At 43.0% G+C, this 18790-nt stretch overlaps 2 protein-coding genes across 7 annotated transcripts; both read right to left on the bottom strand.

Moving 5' to 3' along the window:
* Positions 1–7290: 7290 nt before the first annotated feature.
* Positions 7291–11185, bottom strand: LOC148863241 (uncharacterized). 4 transcript variants are annotated; one of them, XM_088978775.1, is made up of 3 exons: positions 10975–11185; positions 10306–10634; positions 7291–7523 (listed from the first exon to the last, which is right to left on the bottom strand). In XM_088978775.1, the coding sequence occupies exons 1-3, from the start codon at positions 11054–11056 to the stop codon at positions 7431–7433; spliced, it is 504 nt and encodes a 167-aa protein (XP_088834901.1). In that variant the 5' UTR covers positions 11057–11185; the 3' UTR covers positions 7291–7430. The 4 variants fall into 4 exon arrangements, 2 of the variants coding, with proteins under 2 accessions (XP_088834901.1, XP_088834900.1); XR_016110051.1 differs by lacking the exons at positions 7291–7523; positions 10975–11185 and adding exons at positions 8797–9742; positions 10766–10892; XM_088978774.1 differs by lacking the exon at positions 7291–7523 and adding an exon at positions 8797–9742 and having other exon boundaries at positions 10975–11183.
* Positions 11186–12400: 1215 nt separating this feature from the next.
* Positions 12401–18007, bottom strand: LOC148863240 (putative LRR receptor-like serine/threonine-protein kinase At1g74360). 3 transcript variants are annotated; one of them, XM_088975298.1, is made up of 3 exons: positions 17611–17912; positions 15668–15840; positions 12401–15581 (listed from the first exon to the last, which is right to left on the bottom strand). In XM_088975298.1, the coding sequence occupies exons 2-3, from the start codon at positions 15724–15726 to the stop codon at positions 12623–12625; spliced, it is 3018 nt and encodes a 1005-aa protein (XP_088831424.1). In that variant the 5' UTR covers positions 15727–15840; positions 17611–17912; the 3' UTR covers positions 12401–12622. The 3 variants fall into 3 exon arrangements, with proteins under 3 accessions (XP_088831424.1, XP_088831420.1, XP_088831421.1); XM_088975294.1 differs by having other exon boundaries at positions 12401–15840; positions 17611–18007; XM_088975295.1 differs by lacking the exon at positions 17611–17912 and adding an exon at positions 16696–17496 and having other exon boundaries at positions 12401–15840.
* Positions 18008–18790: the final 783 nt, after the last annotated feature.

Below are 18790 nucleotides of genomic sequence, written 5' to 3'. Positions count from 1 at the left end.
CGGGTCGATGGACCCGACCTACTTTTTTTATTAGTACCGAACTGACCACCATGTCGCTCGCCGAGAGGTACAGTTCTAAGACTTCGCCCTCCTCGGGCCTAGCTAAAGTTGGTACAGTGGCGAGGTAGCTCTTCAGCTCGTCGAATGCGAGCTGGCAGTCTCGGGTCCATTCGAACCCTTTGCCTTTGATTGCCTTAAAGAAAGGCAGACAGCGGTCTGCCGATTTGGATATGAAGCGGCTCAGAGCGGCTATGCGGCCGTTTAGCCTCTGAACCTCTTTTACTTTTCGGGGTGGTCTCATATCTAGGATGGCCTTTATTTTGTCCAGGTTGGCCTCAATACCGCGCCGGTTGACAATGTACCCTAGAAACTTACCCGATGTGACACCGAAGACACATTTGTTGGGGTTTAGTTTCATGCTAAATTGACGTAGAATTTGGAAGATAGAATCTAAGTCTTGTATTAGTTCCTGTGAGAACTGCGTTTTGACGACCATGTCGTCTACATAACATTCTACTTTCGTGCCAATTAAGGGCCGAAACAGCTTATTTACAAGTCTTTGGAAGGTTGCCCCAGCATTTTCAGTCCGAATGGCATGACCTTGTAGTAGTACAGGCCGAACTCGGTTATGAAGCTGGTTTTTTCCTCATCGGACTGGTCCATCCTGATTTGGTTGTAGCCTGAGTAGGCGTCCAAGAAGCTTAGCAATTCATGTCCCGAGGTCGCATCCACTAGGCGGTCAATTCGGGGGAGGGGGAAGCGGTCTTTTGGGCAAGCTCGGTTTAGGTCGGTGTAGTCGACGCACATGCGTCACTTGCCATTTGCCTTTTTCACCAATACTGGGTTGGCTACCCAGCTCGGGTAATGAACTTCCCTTATGAAGTCCGTTGCGAGGAGCTTTTCGACCTCCTCGTCGACTGCCCTCCAGCGCTCCGGGGCTAAGTTGCATTTCTTCTATCTAATGGGTCTGACTACAGGGTCAGTGTTAAGCTTGTGAGTTATAAGGCTAGGGTCAATACCGGGCATATCGGCCACGAACCACGCAAAAATATCTAAATTTTGAAATAAGAAACTCACCAGTTCGGTTCGTAGAGGCTCTTTGACGAAAGCACTGATCAGTAGCGTTCGAGCCAGATCTGTAGTTGAGGTCAGGATCGCGATCGTTTCCTCTGTGGGCGAAGCTCGTTCCTCGCCCTGCTCCATAGGCCGCTCCAGTTTGAGGTCGTCAGCTGCCTTGGTTTTTCCCATTAGGGCGGCAACATAACACTTGCGGGACTCAAGCTGATCGCCCCGCACTACCCTCACACCGAAATCTGTGGGGAACTTCATTGCCAGATAGTAGGTGGAGATCACTGCCCGCAGAATATGCATAATTGGCCGCCCTACTATGGCATTGTATGGGGAGGGGGTCGTGACCACCAGGAAATCGTGGTTGAGTCTGACCGCACAAGGCCATGTGCCGACTTCCACAGGTACTGTTATCTTCCCGAGGGGCTTGACTTCCTCTCCGCTAAAGCCCACCAAAGGAGTGTTTGCGGGCTTCAGCTCGCTCCTCTGCAACGATAGCTAGTCAAATGCCGACTTGAAGAGGATGTCCGTCGAACTATCTGAATCCATAAGTACGTGCCGGACCTCGAAGTCGTTGATCCTTAGCTTTATGACAAGCGTGTCGTCGTGGGGGTAGTGGACACCTCGCGCGTCATCTTCCATGAAAAAGATCAGTTGTTCTATCTTTGTCCTTTTTGGAGGGTTCTGTTCTTCTCGGGCTACCTCGCGAACTGACATCCGTGCTGCTGCCGAAGTGCACCCTGCTACCACTGAACCTCCCACTATCACATGGATGGTTCCCCGAATTGGCCTCTCTTCCGGAGGCTGTCGCTGCAAAGCTTCGGCCAGTCTACTGCTGGATTCGGGGGCATCCTTTCCGTGCTCCCCTTGCCAACCTGCCTTATTATTATTATCATTATGCTGTACAAAATTTCTCAAGTATCCGCGACGGATGAGTCCCTCTATCTCGTCCCAGAGATTATTACACTGTTAGGTACTATGACCGTGATCTCTATGAAAACTACAGTACATATTTTTATTTCTCTCATTTGGGTTACTCTTTAGGTGAGGTGGCCACTTTATGTATGGAGCGTCCTTGATCGTCATCAAGATCTCGGTCCACCTTGTGTTTAACGGCGTGTAATCCATCCGGACTACTAAGGGAGCTCGGGGCGGCTGGCTTGGCTTCGCCTCCCGGGTTTGGTTTCTTCTGTCACCCGGGTTGGAGGGCTCACCTTCTCTTTTTCTTTTCTCACCCCGCCTTCGATTCTTTGGTTGATTTCTTCCTCCGTTCTCATGAACTTGTCCGTGAGCTTAAGGAAATCGGCCACGGTCGCGGGCTGGCTGGCCACCATGTGCCATTTGAACTCCTTGTGCGTTACTCCTCTCTTGGCCGTCGTGAGCTATACTGCGGGGTCCAATCGCGGTATCTGCAGGCACGCTTCATTGAATCGCTTGATGTAGCCCCAGATGGATTCTCCTTCCCTCTGGACTACTTCAAAGATGCTTTCCTCGGTCATGGGGCACCGCTTGCTGGTAACAAAGTGTGCGATGAAGACCTGCACGAACTGGGTCCAGCTTCTTATTGACCCGAGGGCTAGGTTTTGGTACCAGGTGCGGGCCACCCCCTGAAGGTGGTGGTGAAGGCCACGCACATGCATGACTCACTGGCCTTACCGAGGTGCATTTGTGACTGGAAAGCATCGACATGGTCGTTGGGGTCAAAGGACCCATCATACTTGTCCAAAGATGGAAGCTTGAAGTCTCTGGGCATGGGGACTGTCAGGAGTTCTGATGCGAGGGAAGAAGGAATTGAGAGAATTGGGGCAGCTTTTACCTCGTCCGAGCTCGTCTCTTCCTTGCCTCTGAGCTCGAGTAAGACACGGGTGGCAGTTCAGCGACTTCGTCGACACCTTCGTTGAGCGGACCTAGTACTGGCGTTGCTGGCCTCTGTGTTGCCAAGCTCGATGGGCCCGAAATGTTGGTAGTCTACTGCTAAGGCGCTGAACCGGTTCTCCGTGAGTGGGAACTCAGGCTTAGAGCGCCGAGGTGCTGACCTTGTGGGTGAGGTTCCTGACCCGCCTACGAGCTGCGAGGCATGGGTGATTTTCCTTTCCTTTCGGCCTGGGGATGAGGCCTGACTATTAGGGGGGTTCTGGAGTTGGGAGGCTTCTCCTCGGTGAGGGCATCTACCCTGAGGGGAGGCCTTAACCGGCTTCGGAGCAAGGTGCCGAGGTAGAAGCAGTGACTGGTTCAGGGGTAGATGAGGGAATTGTTGCTGATAATGGTGTTGAGAGAGATGGTGTAGTACTTGGTGCTGCTGAAGTTGATGCTGCTGGAATTGTTGCATTTGGGCTTACATTGCCCACATGCATTGCATTAGGTCGTCCAATTGGTTCTGGCAGGTCGCCAGTGGGACAACAGTTGGTTTAGCAAAAGTTGTTTCAATAGGGAGTAGAAGAGGGGTGTTCAGGGCAGGAAGGTTTAGGAGCGCCACTGCTTGTGGTGCGCTCAAGCTGGGGATCTCATCCACCGGGAGGGGGATGGTGAACTGTCCGATGCACACCACCAGAACTTGGAGTTATTCCCCGGTGGTGTTCGTTTCTGTGCCATGTCCGGCATTGTTAGAAGAAGCCATGGGTGTTGGAGTTTTTTGGAAGAAGAGGAGGTTACGGAAGTTTTAGAGGGAGGCTTTTAGAAGCGATTCCCATAGACAGCGCCAATTGATAGTGCACAATCCGGCCGGTCCTAACTGTCAGCAACCTTGCCTCTGACTGGAGCAACGGGGAGCTTGAAACAGAGAAGATGAGGGAACTCTGGGGAGAACCCGGTGAGATTGCTCTGAAGCTCAAGTTAATATTCTCTCAAAGGCAAGATAAAAATCAAATGGTGCAAAGTTCACATACCTTGTGGTTGGGGGTAGGGGCCATTTATAACCACTTCGCGCACTCACTCCGAGGCTTCTGCCAGGTCAGGTATGATTACTCCTGTGTTTTTGCCAGTTCGGGTGTCATCCTTTCTACTGGGACAATACCACCACTGCTCATTGTCGGAGCCGTCTCTGTACCTGGAGATGGCGATGGCAGGTGGCGGTGGCAGGTGGTTGTTTGAAATGCGATTGTCAAGCGTCAGATCCCAAGTCAGTCAGGTGCGCCGCCCCTGGATACGAAATTCCTCAGTGTTAGGCATGGTACGATTGTTCAGTTTGGCGTCCTGGAGGCGATGTGCTAGAGTGGTGAGCGAGGTGGTCTTGAGTTCGGAGGTGTCCCGAACTGCCGTAGGGCAAGCCAGTTCGGAGAGGTGTGTCCCGAACTACCATAAGGCAGGCTAGTTCGGAGAGGAGTGTCCCGAATTGCCATAGGACAGGCCAGTTCGGGTTACTGTCCTTTGAGTTTGGCTTGAGGCCTAAGGGAGAGTTCGGACTCCTAATAAGGAGTTCGGACCGCTGGTTCCTCCCTTTGGTGCTCTCGCCTTAGGCGCACTGTTGTGTTGAGCTATTGCTTTTGCCACGTGTTGCGTAATTATGAGGTCGGGCCAAATCTTCCTTCATCAAGAAGAGAAGAGAATACCAACGACAAATGTGCAAGAGAAAGTGTTGGGCCTGCTGGCTTTTTCTTCTCCCTTTTCTCTTTCACCAAAGATATTTTGTTGAGGCCTCACTCCTCACGGGCAATTCTCAGACCTCCTCACCACTGCCATATCTAAATTTGTATGTTTTCTCGAGCCCACAAACAAAAAAATAGAAGAGAACAAGAGAAAAGGGAGAAGTAATCAAAGAAATCAAAAAATTTTAGGCCCCTCCGGGTAGATGTACTCCGATAAATATTTACTCGGGCAATGACAATTTTAATCATAAAAATCTATTATTAAAAAGAATATTTTTGTCCCAGTAAACTTTTCTCTCCCCCCTCCAAGTCCAGAAAAAAATACACCCCTTTAACGGAAAGGAGGTCGGAGGACAACGTTCAAGGGTTTTCCTCTTCGATTGATGATTTCTGCGTTTTAACATCTGTAAATATTTTCTCACTCATTTCCAATAAAGTGTGGCTTTCGATTTGCTCTGCCAAATTCATGGCAGATCTATTATTTCGTTTCTATGGATTTTGGAATATCCACTCCAGTTTAACCTGTATAATTTTTGTGATCAGAAAATCATTTTAATTGCCTGGTTCTCCTACGGTACTTTCAGAGATGAGAGTAGGCATGAGTGAAAGGGCGAAAGGGGGGAGAGAGAGAGAGATTGGGGAAGCAAGCAAAAAAAGAAAAATGCCACTGCTGCTTGAAGTGGCAGCGGCGACGACATTAACACAAAGAATGTCTCTGTGGTTGTTTCTCTATTAGCAGTTTTCAGATTACCAGCGATGATGAACGGTGCTTGGGATTGGAGTGTAAATTTGATATCTTATTTTATTTTAAAAATATGAGAAATAATAAAAGATAAATTTGACTTTTTACTTTTTTTTGTCAATATTTAAGATGATGACACTTGTCAGAAATAATAGGGATAGTGAAAGACAATAATGAAACAGTAAAGGTAGAGTTTGTGAATTAGCTAAATAATAGGAGTAATTTAAAAAATTTGCCCAAAACAAATTTCTAACCCTTGTTCCCACTCTCACATGGCATAATCAGGTCGGGTTAACCCATATATCTGTAATTGACCAATTTAAGGAAGAAAAAAAAAGAGAAAATCCAACCCTTGTTCTCACTACCACATCAGGTTGGGTCAACTCGTATACCTAAATCAACCAATTTCAAAAAAAAAAAAAAAGAACAAAAAGAACTCTATTCTTGTGTCCTTTGCCACAAGGCAGAACTGGGTTGGGTCAAGCTGCATATCTTAAATTGACCGAATAATCTAAAAGGCAAAAGTTGGAGAAAAAATACAAAAAAAGATAAAAATAAGTTTTTCATATATATATATATATATATATATATATATATATATATATATATATATATATATATATATAAGAGAATAAATTGATAAAATTTCAAAATAAAAAATATGTCAGACAAAAAGCATAAATTGCAGGAAAACACAAAATGGTAAAAAAATCAAAAAATATATATTTCAGCCGTTCAGAAAAAAAAAAAACATAGAAATTGATAAAGAAATTCAATAAAATATATTTTAGCCAAAAAAAAGCAGAAATTGCAGAAAATCACATTAGTTACTGCCTATTATCAGCTCCGAACTTATCTAGCATCATAAATAACTCAACTTGTATTCATCACCATTTTCAGGTATGAATAGTAATGTGTAGCTTTTATGACACACCAATATATTAAGCTAAACAACTTTGCATAATAACATCATAGTTCTGAAACCTATTTCCTTATCTGTTGCCTATGTCATTACAAGTTGAAGTACAAGCACTAGAACTAATGAAGATACAAGAGGCATGCACTTCCTGTTTTGGAGGGCCTCCTGACCATGATCTCGACATTACACATTTCTGTTCAAGTAACAAAGCATGGGGATCCTCATATAAGGAGTAAGAAATGAAACGACATTGTTTTTTTCTGCGTTCTGCCTCACTTTCTTAACAGGAACAAGTTTATGGAAGCATGTTACTCACACCATATGGTCTTTAGCACTGAAAATATCTAAGGATTTGTTTCAATTCTATGTCATTTTGCATTAACCAATGATTGTAGAGTGACTTATAAATCCCACAACAGTTAATATGCTTATACCAATAATAGATTGCATTATAAGAATTTAGTTGCAGCACTCCAAAGAGAGATAAACAGGATTAACTCTCTCCAGGAAGATAACAAAAAAGAAAAAGTTACAGAACAGCCCAAAACATTTGATCCCTTCCCACCCCCTGCTTTGCCAAAACATCAGCAAATGCATTTGCTGTTCTCTTGACCCACTGAAACTTGATTTCCGGTCCTCTACTTAGCCAATTAATCTCCTTCCTCTCATTAGCATATTTCCAAAGTCCACTACCTTCTTGTAACCAACTTAAGGCCAGCTTTGAGTCCCATTCAATGACTAACTTTTATATATTCAGTTCCTTAGACTTCCTTATACCCTCCAGTACTGCATAGACAGCTTTGAGAGAGTCTCCAAACCCAATGGGACCTGAATACAAAGCGAGCACCTTCCCATCCTCATCTCTGAAAACCCCTCCTACACCTATGGACCTGGATTTCCCTTACTACTTCCATCAAAGTTTAGCTTTATAAGTCCACTTCCTAGTGGTGACCACACAGGACAAACTAAAGAGCAGGCAGGAGCAGAATTTGCCACCTCCAGCCAGCTATTTAGCAACATATCCGTAGAAATATCAACAAACAGGTCCAAGGGTTTCAGCCAACGTACCACCCTCACTGTTACTACTTCCATAAGGCATTCTTTACTTCTTTCAACATCAGAGAAAATTCTGGTGTTCCTTTCCTCCCAAAGAGTCCAGCAAACAGCATCCCTCACACATCTCCACATTATCCTTCCCCTTTTGTTTAATCTAATGAATTCCAATTATTGATCAAAAAAATAATAGATTGCATTATCAGATAATATCATGGTACATATCAGTTAAATATTCTAGTATCATTGCAAATACTATCATGTGGCTCGGTGTGAAGGTGGAGGTCCCTGAAGGTTGGCTCACTACCTGAAAGAGGCAAGAGGTTTGTTGTATTCCATGGATATGACCCTTTACTGGATTCCCAGGGATCTAAATTGCATACCCGATGAGTTAGATAAATCAGGGGCTTACAGAGATTCCTTGTATAGTAATAGAACATTGCCTGTGTAATTTGTGGGTTGTGCTCTGATCTTCTTGTATGTCACCTCATGTACTTTCTCTCTTTTAATGAATTCTGGTTAACTTGTCTCAAAAAAAAATTAAAAAAGAAACAAGTATCATGGTACATATTGGTTAAATATTCTACTACCAATAATAGATTTTTTTTAATAATAGATTCATGACAAAACGAAAGCACTGAAACAGGTTCACACTACAAGAAGTTTCAATTCTTACCACCTCTAGGGAAGACGTGCACTCCATAAAGGTTATTTTTCTATTATTGAGGCTAGGCTATATATACTTGCAAATATTTAGTTACTGTTATTCAAATGTGAGGCAGATACTATGTTTTATGAGATGTAATGGAGACCATGATTTTCAAATTGATTGGAGTAAACCGTGGATAACCAATTCCATTTGCCCTCCACACTATTGTGTCATTGCAACTCCAGGAAAGATATTGGGTTCTCAGACATGCTAGATTTTACATGTTTGATGTGTCCCACATGCAAAATCTCAGGTTCATCACATGCTGATCATGTGATCATAAACGGTTTAAGATACCAAGAGCTAGATGACTCTTTCCATCTAAGTCAGAATCTCATTTTTAGAATATTGACCAAATTCTATTCTGATTGTCCAAAGGAAGGCCATAGATCAGACAGTAAAGATCACCCTATCTAGTCAACTTTATGGTTTGGATCTCCTAGGTGAGACAAGAACTTGTGGTCCCTTTCTACGTTTAACCCTTTAAAGCAGATAGAAGAGAAGTACAACCACTCTTTTTTTCCTTTTGTCTTTGGATAACCTGCAGTAGCTCTGTTTCCAGTCAAGGTGTATAATAGCAGGGAATTCCAGATTTCAAGGTTAAAGCCTTGGGCAATCCATGAGAATCTAAGAGCTGAAATAATCGATACAATTGAATGGAGAAACTAGTAACAGTACACTTCCTAAAGATTAATTCTCTTACCAACCAAGGCACAGTGGCTGCAACAATGAAAAGCTTCAATGATTAATAATATTATGCTTGACACTGCAATATATATTTCAAGTATTTGGACAATTTATTTTCAGAACATTATGTCCCTAGTTCTGTACAGAATACACCCTTTCATGTCCTTTTTTAAATTTTTTACATATTGTAGCTGACTCAGGTAAAACATTAATATCGTATCAGGTAATTTTTTTTTTCTTTTTTGGTAATATAATCAGCTAATTTCAAGTGAAAGAAAATTGGACAGTGTCTATCATATTGAATTTAAAGTGGATAAATAGCAATTGATTACCCATTCCTCCACACTTTTTTTCTCTCTGTTGTTTCTTCATCCAAGTATCTCCTAGTCAAGTTTCTTCCCATTCTATCATAGCAGCTTCTTCTGCTTCTCTCGCTCTCTTTTCATATTCAATTGCTTGGATCTGAGCAGTATGCTTCTTGCCTATAAGATGTTGCCTGAAGCACAATTCATTCATGCATGGGAAACTACACAACTTGCACACAATATCTGGTTGCCTTTTCCTCTACCACTCCCCTGACTTTCCTCCAACTCTTTTAGTTTGGCTTTATGTTTACTACCTTCAAAGTGTTGCTTGAGATTAAATGCACCTGAGCATTGCACCTGGCAGACCTTACAAAAAAGGCTGTTTGATTGATTTTGATGGGGTTGGTAACTTTGTGATTGTTGAGGTTGTTGTGGTGGCAAGCATTTAAGGTTACTGGATGGGTGGGCAGGTGGGTTTTCATGGGGTTGGCAACTATAAGAGGGTTGAGGTTGTTGTGGTGAGAAGCATTGAAGATTGCTGGATGGGTTGTTAATAGGTGAGTTTTGATGGGGTTGGCAACTATGAACCAGGTGTGGTTGTGGTGGCAAGGATTGGAGGTTGCTGGATGGTGCTTTCCTCTTCAATCCCACTGAACTTGGAATTGAAAATATCCCCTAGAATAAGAAGTAATGCATAAGAAAACAAAGAATTAAGCAGCACACCCATTCTGCTATTCAGCAATACACAAAATCATAGCATTCATTCAACAAGAAAAAAAATACATAAAGGAACAGGAAACACCATTCCAGAAGACAGCCATTTGCTATAATGTAGTATCTTGCCATCTTTTATGACATTACTTCATGCCCAATTTTGTATACATCAACCCGTATATTTCCCCCAATACACATCACGGACCATCTAACGTCCAAAAACAATCTTCTCAAAAGGGAATGTTTTACAGAACAGCTGGACTAGATCTCAAAGTTAACTCACTTTATCTGTCTAATTCATATTTTTCATTGTTTGTAGAAAGCAAGAGTTAAATACATCATCCATTAGTCTATTACTTGAGATATGTAGGAGAGAAAAGAAATTACTATAATCAATTAGCACAAATTGATTAAAAATAAAAATAAAGAAAAGAAAATAGGAAAGAATGAAGCGTGCAAATACAGAATTCATGTTTTATTTTTTCTGGATAGCAAGCATCATGCAAGAGGAAATGAACTCTTACCTGCGATGTTGTAGGGGCTTGCTTACAGTCACTAGAAGAATGTAGTCGCAGAGTCTCCATCTTCCTTCGGTACGCCAACTCCCTTCTGATTGCAAGTTCCAACGACATAATGTTCTCCTTGATTCCTTCATTAGAATTTTCCCATAGACATGCATCTTCTTGCGAACTCCTACGTGAGAGTTGTGTCTGAACTAAGGAGGGGTTCATCATTCTAATTGATGAACCGGGATCACATGGGACTGGCTGGGGCACAACGTTCTCTGATGGTAATCTGACGAGCGCATCCCCATGAAATGGCCACTCTTGCCGCTGTGTCTGTGTACCAGAACCTTGAAGAAAAACGTTTTAAATATGAGCTAGCTACATATACTCCAAACTGCTAAAAACCCAATTTCATCCTGCTAAAAACCCTGGTACCCTCAACTGCAAATATTAAGATCACAAAAGTCGGACAGCAGACCTCAGAAGAAGTACTGAAGTCATCAACGGTTCAAATAGCCGAGACATTAAGGTTTCAACCCCCCCCCAATGGAAATGATTTTACCACATGCAGCACTGGTCGAGTAATAAAAGATCCCAGGAGCTGCAAATCAATGGCATTATATAAGTGGGTGAAAAAACAACAAAGAATTTATGAGTATCAGAAGAGAAATTAGAGCCGGGCATCACCTGCCATTGGTTCAATGTAACTGCGTTCCTTCGACAGCCCCAAAACTTTACAGCCTCCTTTATAATCAGATTTGAAATCCATTGAAGCCCTGGGTTGAAACTTGAGAGACTGAAACCCTAAGGAAATGCAAAGAACCTTAGAAGTTGGCTACGTACTGTTTTTCCGTTGGAGGGCATTACGACAAAATTTTCGCGGGCAATGGTCTGAAGTGTAAAGAGGAAACGGCATTTAGGATTGATGGAGGATGATTTGACCCGACTTATTGAGATGATGACACCTGACTCAACATGAGCATCAGCTTAGCAGCCTGGCTTGGCCACGATCAAGTAACAAGCCTGTAGGGGGAGCTCACTATAGTACGAACTCTAGATCCCCTGAGTTACTAAAAAGGGAATACTCCAAGATTATTTCAGCTTACGAGCTAGGGAAATCAGTTTGCTCCAGCACCTGGGCAGAACTGCCCCAAAGATCAACCTTGCTGAGGGTCACCTCAAAGTATTCCTAAGAGTTTGCTACAAAGTAGTTCGCGACAAAGATAGCCCACTACGAAGTAACTTGCGACTGTGATACGACGCTCTCAAGAAGCTTCTATCTGACAAGACCGTACTCGTCGAACTGTGCCATGACTCTCAACTTACGGCGCAGTCTCTGCCCGATTGACAGTCTACCCCACGTCTCTTGACAGATGGTGGCGTGCCTGTCCCTTCGGAGACGTATCACTCAGCCAAACAGGCAGTACGTTGTAACAATCACTTACGCAGCCCTGGTAGGTAACGGTTACGATGGGAGACCAGTGGCGGTTATGCCTGATTTGACAAGAACGCTCCTATAAAAGCCCTTAAAGCGGAGAGACACACTCTTTCTTGGAATTAGATCTGAACTTGCACTCTCACTTGCTCATGAGCTAATCTCGAGACGTAGTGATCTAGCACGATCTACACTCTTACCCTTTTGTATTCTCTCTTCTTCCCCCCCAACGTTCTAACTTAAGTTTCGGAGTATTCCCGCCGGGTAAATCTCTAGGAATCCTTCATCTTCATCTTCTTAGGTATCGTCCGTTGCCAATAAGGAGCCGATCAACAACCAGTTAGGAATGCCCGAATCGTGCCACATTAGGGATCAACTAATTGTCCAATGGATAGAAAGAGAGGAAGAGAATCCGATTCTTTACCTCCCTTCTTTGAAGTTTCACTCAAGCTGAGGATGCTCCTTCCATCAAACTGACCAAGAATCTAATTTCAACTGCCCAATTTAACCTGGCTTGTTGATTTGAAACTAACCAACCACTTACTTTCTTGAACTCATCACTCACTCAACCAAGACCAAGCCCTCTGAATCACCAGTAATTAAGTTCTAGCAAATATCTAACTTCAAAGTTTCAGCAAGGTGAGTCCCTTTCCATAATCATAAAATCATAATCTAGAATTTTACCAAAAGGAGCAAAATTTGTAATTTTCTTCTCACTTCTCAACAATGAATGAAGAATGTATACAAGTTATACATGAAGAATGGTAAGACCAAATACACTGAAATTTTGAAAATGTGTGTACATATTGGTGTATTTGTATGAATAAAAATGAAAGCTTTGGATTACTAATAATGGACAACTTCAAATTTCAGGAGCTCTACATCTCCCAAGTCCTAATTCTAAGACGGTGAGAAGGACTCATGACCATTATCACTCTGTTTGCTGGAAATCTTGATCAACATTGCTAGCACTTCCTTCATATTTGGTCTGTTTTGAGGCGCCTCCGCCGTGCACCGTAACCCTACTCTTAGCAACTCACACATCTCCTCTGCTCCCTCAGCAAGCCCAGATCCCAGAAGCACCACCGGAACCATGGTTCGGCTCGATTCTTGCCGTCCATTCCCAATAACCCGCCTCGCCCACTCAACCAAGCACTCTTCCCCACCATCAACAGCCCGCCTTCCGGTTGCCAACTCCATTGCCAACACTCCATAGCTGTAGACATCGCCCTTGGTGGTGGCCTTCCACGTCTGCCCATACTCCGGCGCGACATACCCGATCGTTCCTGCAACCATTGTGCTTACATGGCTCTCTCCGGCACTGACCACCCTAGCTAGACCGAAGTCCGTCACATGCGCCTTCCCATACTTGTCCAGCAATACATTGCTGGCCTTCACATCCCGGTGCACAATCGCCGGGAAGCACTCATGATGCAGAAACACCAAAGCACGAGCCACATCAACGGCCACATCGAGACGCCTTCGCCATGTCAGCCTTGTCCCATCCGCCACCAGGTCCTCCAAACTCCCACCCTCCATGTACTCATACACCAACAGCTTCTCCGCTCCATAAAGGCACCACCCATAGAGTGTTACAAGATTCGGGTGCGGCCACCCAAATCCATTCCCGCTCAAAACCTCCATTTCAGCCCTAAATTCTCTCTCCCCTTCAACCCCTTCTCTCTGTAGTTTCTTCACTGCTACATCTCTCCCATCAGGCAACACACCCCGGTACACCGTTCCGAAGCCTCCCTTCCCAATAATTCTCTCAGCCGAAAAGTTCCTGGTGGCTTTGAGTATGTCAGCGTATGTAAATGCCGTTTTATCCAACCGGATAACCTTAACAGATTCTGACGTCCCTGTTGATGCTGCACAGGATCTTGACGCTCCGTCGTGGCTATACTTTACGTTCTCCGACAAAAATCCTGGCGGCTCCACCGGACTCCTTACCAGTGTGCAAAAGATGACAGAAATTATCCCACATAACAAGAACACTATACTTAAAACTAAGAACGCCAGCAATACTGCACTCATTTTCTGATTCTTGGGTCCTTCGTGTTTCTTCCAATCTTCCGGTTCGCCTCTTCTCGTTTTGTTTATAAAAGGTGGAAGGCGTAAGAGTGGATCGCCAAGGAAAGACTCTTCTTCAAATGTTGCCAATTGTCCAGTCGATGGAATTACACCAGAGATGAGTGGATTGTACGAGACGTTGAATTTGTTCAACTCGTACAGCTCGCTCAAGCTTGTTGGAAACACACCCGAGAAATTGTTGTGAGACAAATCCAAATTCTGTAAGCACCTGATTTTGCCAATTTCGGTTGGAATTTCACCAGAAAAAATGTTCCGAGAGATGTTAAGAACAACAAGCGGCAACCGTCCAATCTCGCTGGGGAGCTTTCCAGAAAACATATTCATTCCAAGATGGATTAGACTGAAACTCTGCATCTTACCAATTTCTGCAGGGACTTCACCAGAAAACTGATTTCCAGTCAGCTGGAGATAGCCAGTAACTTGTAGTCTTCGAGCTTTTGGATCGGCAGCACAGATTGGGAAAAGTCCATAGCCTTTGAGCATTCGATCCCAAATGCTTCTACAACTCTTCCGTGTGAAAAGTGTATAGACAAAGCTAAAAGGCGGATAGTCTGCAGGAACCCATCGCCTCATCGCCCGGCACTCACCAGAACCAGCTGTAACATGATAGTCTCGCCTATTGGACTCAAATGTTGGAGTGGGATTTTTCCCTATATTTGCCAATTCAGATGGGATTCTGCCAGATAACTGGTTGTTGGCAAGATTTAGCCATAACAAACTGCTACAGTTCCCAATCTCCCAAGGTATTTCCCCTGTTAGTGAATTGTTTGCAAGCATCAACCACAAGAGGGAACTCAACTTACCAAGCGTAGATGGTATCTGGCCAGTTAGTCCATTGAAGGAGAGATCAAGTGCTTGGAGAAGCGACAAATTCCCAAATTCCAGCGGTATAGTGCCATTGAATTGATTATAGGCAAGGATCAAGAACTTCAAATTTGGCATTCTGGAGAATTCAACCAACAACGGGCCAGAGAAATTGTTAAAGCTGAGGTCTAACCGAATTAGATTCGACAAATTGAGAATTCCTGAAGACAGTATTTCTCCTGTATATGAATTTCCATGCAACAAAAGAAATTGCACCTGCTCAAATGTTCCTATGGTCTTCTGTATATCTCCGCCAAACCCGTTATTGCTAAGGTCTAAAAATTCCAACTTGCTGCAGTTTCTTAATGATTGTGGAATATCTCTTGAGAATTTATTTTTTCCTAAGAGCAGAGCCTTGATATTTGATAGCAATCCAATCTCAGATGGAATTTTTCCGCTGAAATTATTTCCCCACAAATTCAAAGAAACCAATCTTCTACAGTTTGAGATCTCTCTTGGAATTTCCCCATAAAACTGATTTTCTGACATATCTAGATGTTCTAGGTTGCAACTCCCAGTGAATATGGATGGCAAGACTTCTCCACTCAGGTTATTCTCAGACACCAAAAACTCTCGCAGTCTTGAAAAGCCCAACCAAATGCTTCCGCTGAAATTATTCGAGCTGATATCAACATACTGCAAACTCCAACAGTTGTCAAAGCAACCATCAATGCCACCAGTGAAATTATTTGCTGAGATGTTGAGAATGTTTAATCTGCCACAGATTTCCGGGAAGTTGGAACGAATTCCACCAGAAAGTCTATTCACAGATAGATCGAGTGCCTCAAGATTGGCGAGTCCAGTCAAGTTCAGTTCTCCTTCAAGGATATTGTGAGAGAGATTTAGATGCGTAAGCTTGTTACATCGATTTAAATCATCTGGAATAGGCCCACTAATTGTGTTCCTGGAGAGGTCAAGTTTGGTGAGTTCAATCAAAGCAGAGAAGTTATGGAAGAAAACGCCAGAAATGCTGTTGTCAGAAAGATTAACTTGGGTAACCCGTTCACCAGTGCAAGAGATTGCCGGCCAATTGCAAGGAGATGAATCATTGCTCCATTCAGTGTATTGGCCTCTATTTATTGGATTGGCTTTCTTGAGAAAAATTTTCAACTGAAGCAAAACTTCTTTATCAGTCTGTAGAGAGGATCCAATGACAGTCCGACCTACAGGAGAAAACAAAAGAGCAACTCATTAATAAGTTTTTCTTCAAGAATCAAGTACATATCATTGAGAAACTAAGGCCAGTTTAAAACAACTTCAGGCACTTGAATCCAATGAAAGAGAGAATATGATACTAGAAACAACAATAAGAAAACCAAGGAGGAAGACAACTAGGATTTTTTATTTTGAGACAAGAACAAGATGTTAACTTTCAAAGATAATTAAAGGGAAATTCCTGAATTTTCAATTTGGGTTGCGGACCAGATTCTATAAAGACAAGCTTTGAACGAGGAGAAAGGAGTCTTTCCTTTTATTCTTTAAAGAAACACAGCAAAAAAAAAAAAGTGGAATTTGTGCTAGATTCAAGGCTTAATGCTAATGGGAATAACTTTATAAATAAAAGAAATTTGTTCAGAGGCTTTACAGCACTATCTTTAGTTGACAAGGGGAATTAAAATAATACATATTGATTACAGATTCTCTGTACTCGTTACAAGAGCACTGGGGACCATTAATTTAGAATACTGTGACATGAAACCCACAATAACTATTAAGAGTATGCGAATTTGTCTGTGTTTTGAATATTGATGATGTTTGTTAAAGCGTCAATTTGAGGTGGATTTGTTTAGTTTCAGGGCTTTGGTATTGTGATTTAGCCTAACATTATGGCCAAGCCCGTTGTGCTAGCATTTACCAAGTGCAAATTGCGCAGCTTTACTGGATAAGAAAGGGACACACTTGGCCACCTTTGATCAGGGAAAAAAGGAATAGGATCTCATGCCTCTGGAACGAGATGGAGAAAGATGGATGGGATTGATCTGATACTTGTTTCTCAACCTTAACCCGGGACACTCTACCTGGGGAAAGCAACGCCATGGACAATAATAAAGCTTCTCGCTTCGTGTTTCTGTGCTGAAGTGATATGATTCCAGTGGCCACAGTAACCAGAGAAAAGAATCAAAGATCAAGGACAAGGGGAGAGACAAAGAGTAGCAATTGTTCAATCTTGTTCCCCTCCCCTCCATCTCCTGAAAACCAGAACGCTGCTAACTCTGCCTTATGGCGTCAAATTGTATACATGGACCTCCCACCGTCAAGAAGAAAAACTTCCCCAAACTAAAAACTGAAACGTATAAAGAAGGCTGAACCAGAAACAGAAATTGGGGAGGATTGTTTTGGCCATGAGAAGACTCGCTTACTGTAATCCAACAAGCTAAAATATTCTGCAGACTTGGTTTGCTTTCGGGTGGAAACCAGAGAAATCGTTTCTATACTTGTGTTAAAGCGTAATACAAAAATCGGTATTACAATCCCAAGTAAATAGGATAGAAAACCCAGCTCGAGAGCAGAGTCGACTGCCAACTGCTTAGCGTATGCAGGGGTTTCCACCGGCCACCACTGCAAACCATGTTTATGACGTCACAAGCGGGATGAAGAGGTTTCACCTATAGCTCTGGATGTAAGACAAGGCCACCTGCCGGGGAACAAAATGAACAACTCGACTCATGGGGACTTACAAAATACAGTGCCGAGATTCCCAGCTTGAAGAAGAAAAAGAAAAAGGACATAAAGCACAGACGAACAACTACGCAAGTGACAAACTACAACCGCATATTGAGCTAAATGCTTGCTTGGCTTCATGAATATTGACATAAATCATTGTTAAATCATGTTACAGACAACTCTTTATATGTCGAGGAAAGACAAAAAAAAAATCACGGAATAAGATACAAAAGCTTCAAAACGAAAAACACAGAGACCCGGAGACATACCCGTGAAAAGAAATAAGGAAAATATAAACAGAAACCGGCACTCTGTTTGTCCTTCAGTCATGATCCGTCCTCTTGTTCTTCCCTTTTCCCCCTCCTTTATATTCTTCATTATGGGATGATCAGGAGAGGATCAGCTGTTGGGATATCTCATGGTCATGGGTAGCCTCGCTAAGAAATCATATATCTGCAACACTGAGTTGGATGCATAAATTTCAGAGTTTGGAATGTGGTTTGAAGCAAAATGGTGTCTGCCTGCCGCTAAACCTAACAGAGAGAGCTTGGATGAACTCGGAAGTTTGAACAAGAGAGACAGAGACTTGGTCGTTTAGTATTTTTGCTTCTTGTTTTCAAATCCCTTAAATCAGACAAACAAAACAAAGTTTTTGAAATGGAGTCCAATTTTTACTTCTTTATACCTATCCTTTATTAATTGTTTCATTAATACTGTGTTTGGTTTGAAGTAATGGAAAGGAAAGAAAAAGTAGGAACCTACCCTTCCCTTTCTTTCCCTATTTTGTATTTTCTCCTTCAAACCAAACATAGCCAGCCTCAAAGATGATGTGTTAGTGTTAGCAAGTTAAAATATTGTGAAATCACCGAATACGGAACACCGGTCCATATTCTTTGGTCGTTGCTCGAAGAATTCAGAAGGCATGAGAGCGGATGAAGGATGAGCCGCCCATGTTGACCGACCGGTTCGCGGGTTTCGACTCGGATTCTGGCATGCATTGACCATGACCAATGCTCGTTTTTATCCTTTTCGCATTTGCATGCATTCGGTCAGACTCGCATATAGCTTCTGGAACATCCCATTCCAGTCTTAACTCTTAATAAACGGAGACACCTCTTGGCTCTTTATAAGTATAAATAGTGTAAGAGCCGTTCGATTTCATCTGCTTCAGTGGGCCCATTTTTCAAGGTCCAAACCTGGGTCTTGTTTGAACTTGGTAACATTACCCATACGAGCTTTATTATATCAATAATTACTTTTGAGTTGATGTTTGCTTTTATTGCAGTTTTGCCGTGTATCGGTAATATTTTGTCTCACTGTTTGAATGGAAAGGGAGATATTCTACGTGCAGCTGTTATGTTGCATGGGTAGGATAAGGATGTGGGTAGTAGGTAGGGCTCTTCATAATAATGTCCAACTCGACCAACTCGGACCGATCCAATCCGAGTT

This window comes from Nelumbo lutea, chromosome 3 (genome assembly GCF_056320005.1).
Source record: "Nelumbo lutea isolate HS-2025 chromosome 3, American lotus-T2T, whole genome shotgun sequence".
Taxonomy (NCBI): domain Eukaryota; kingdom Viridiplantae; phylum Streptophyta; class Magnoliopsida; order Proteales; family Nelumbonaceae; genus Nelumbo; species Nelumbo lutea.
The sequence above is the reverse complement of the archived record's forward strand: the minus strand, read 5'-3'. Positions and strand labels throughout refer to the sequence as shown.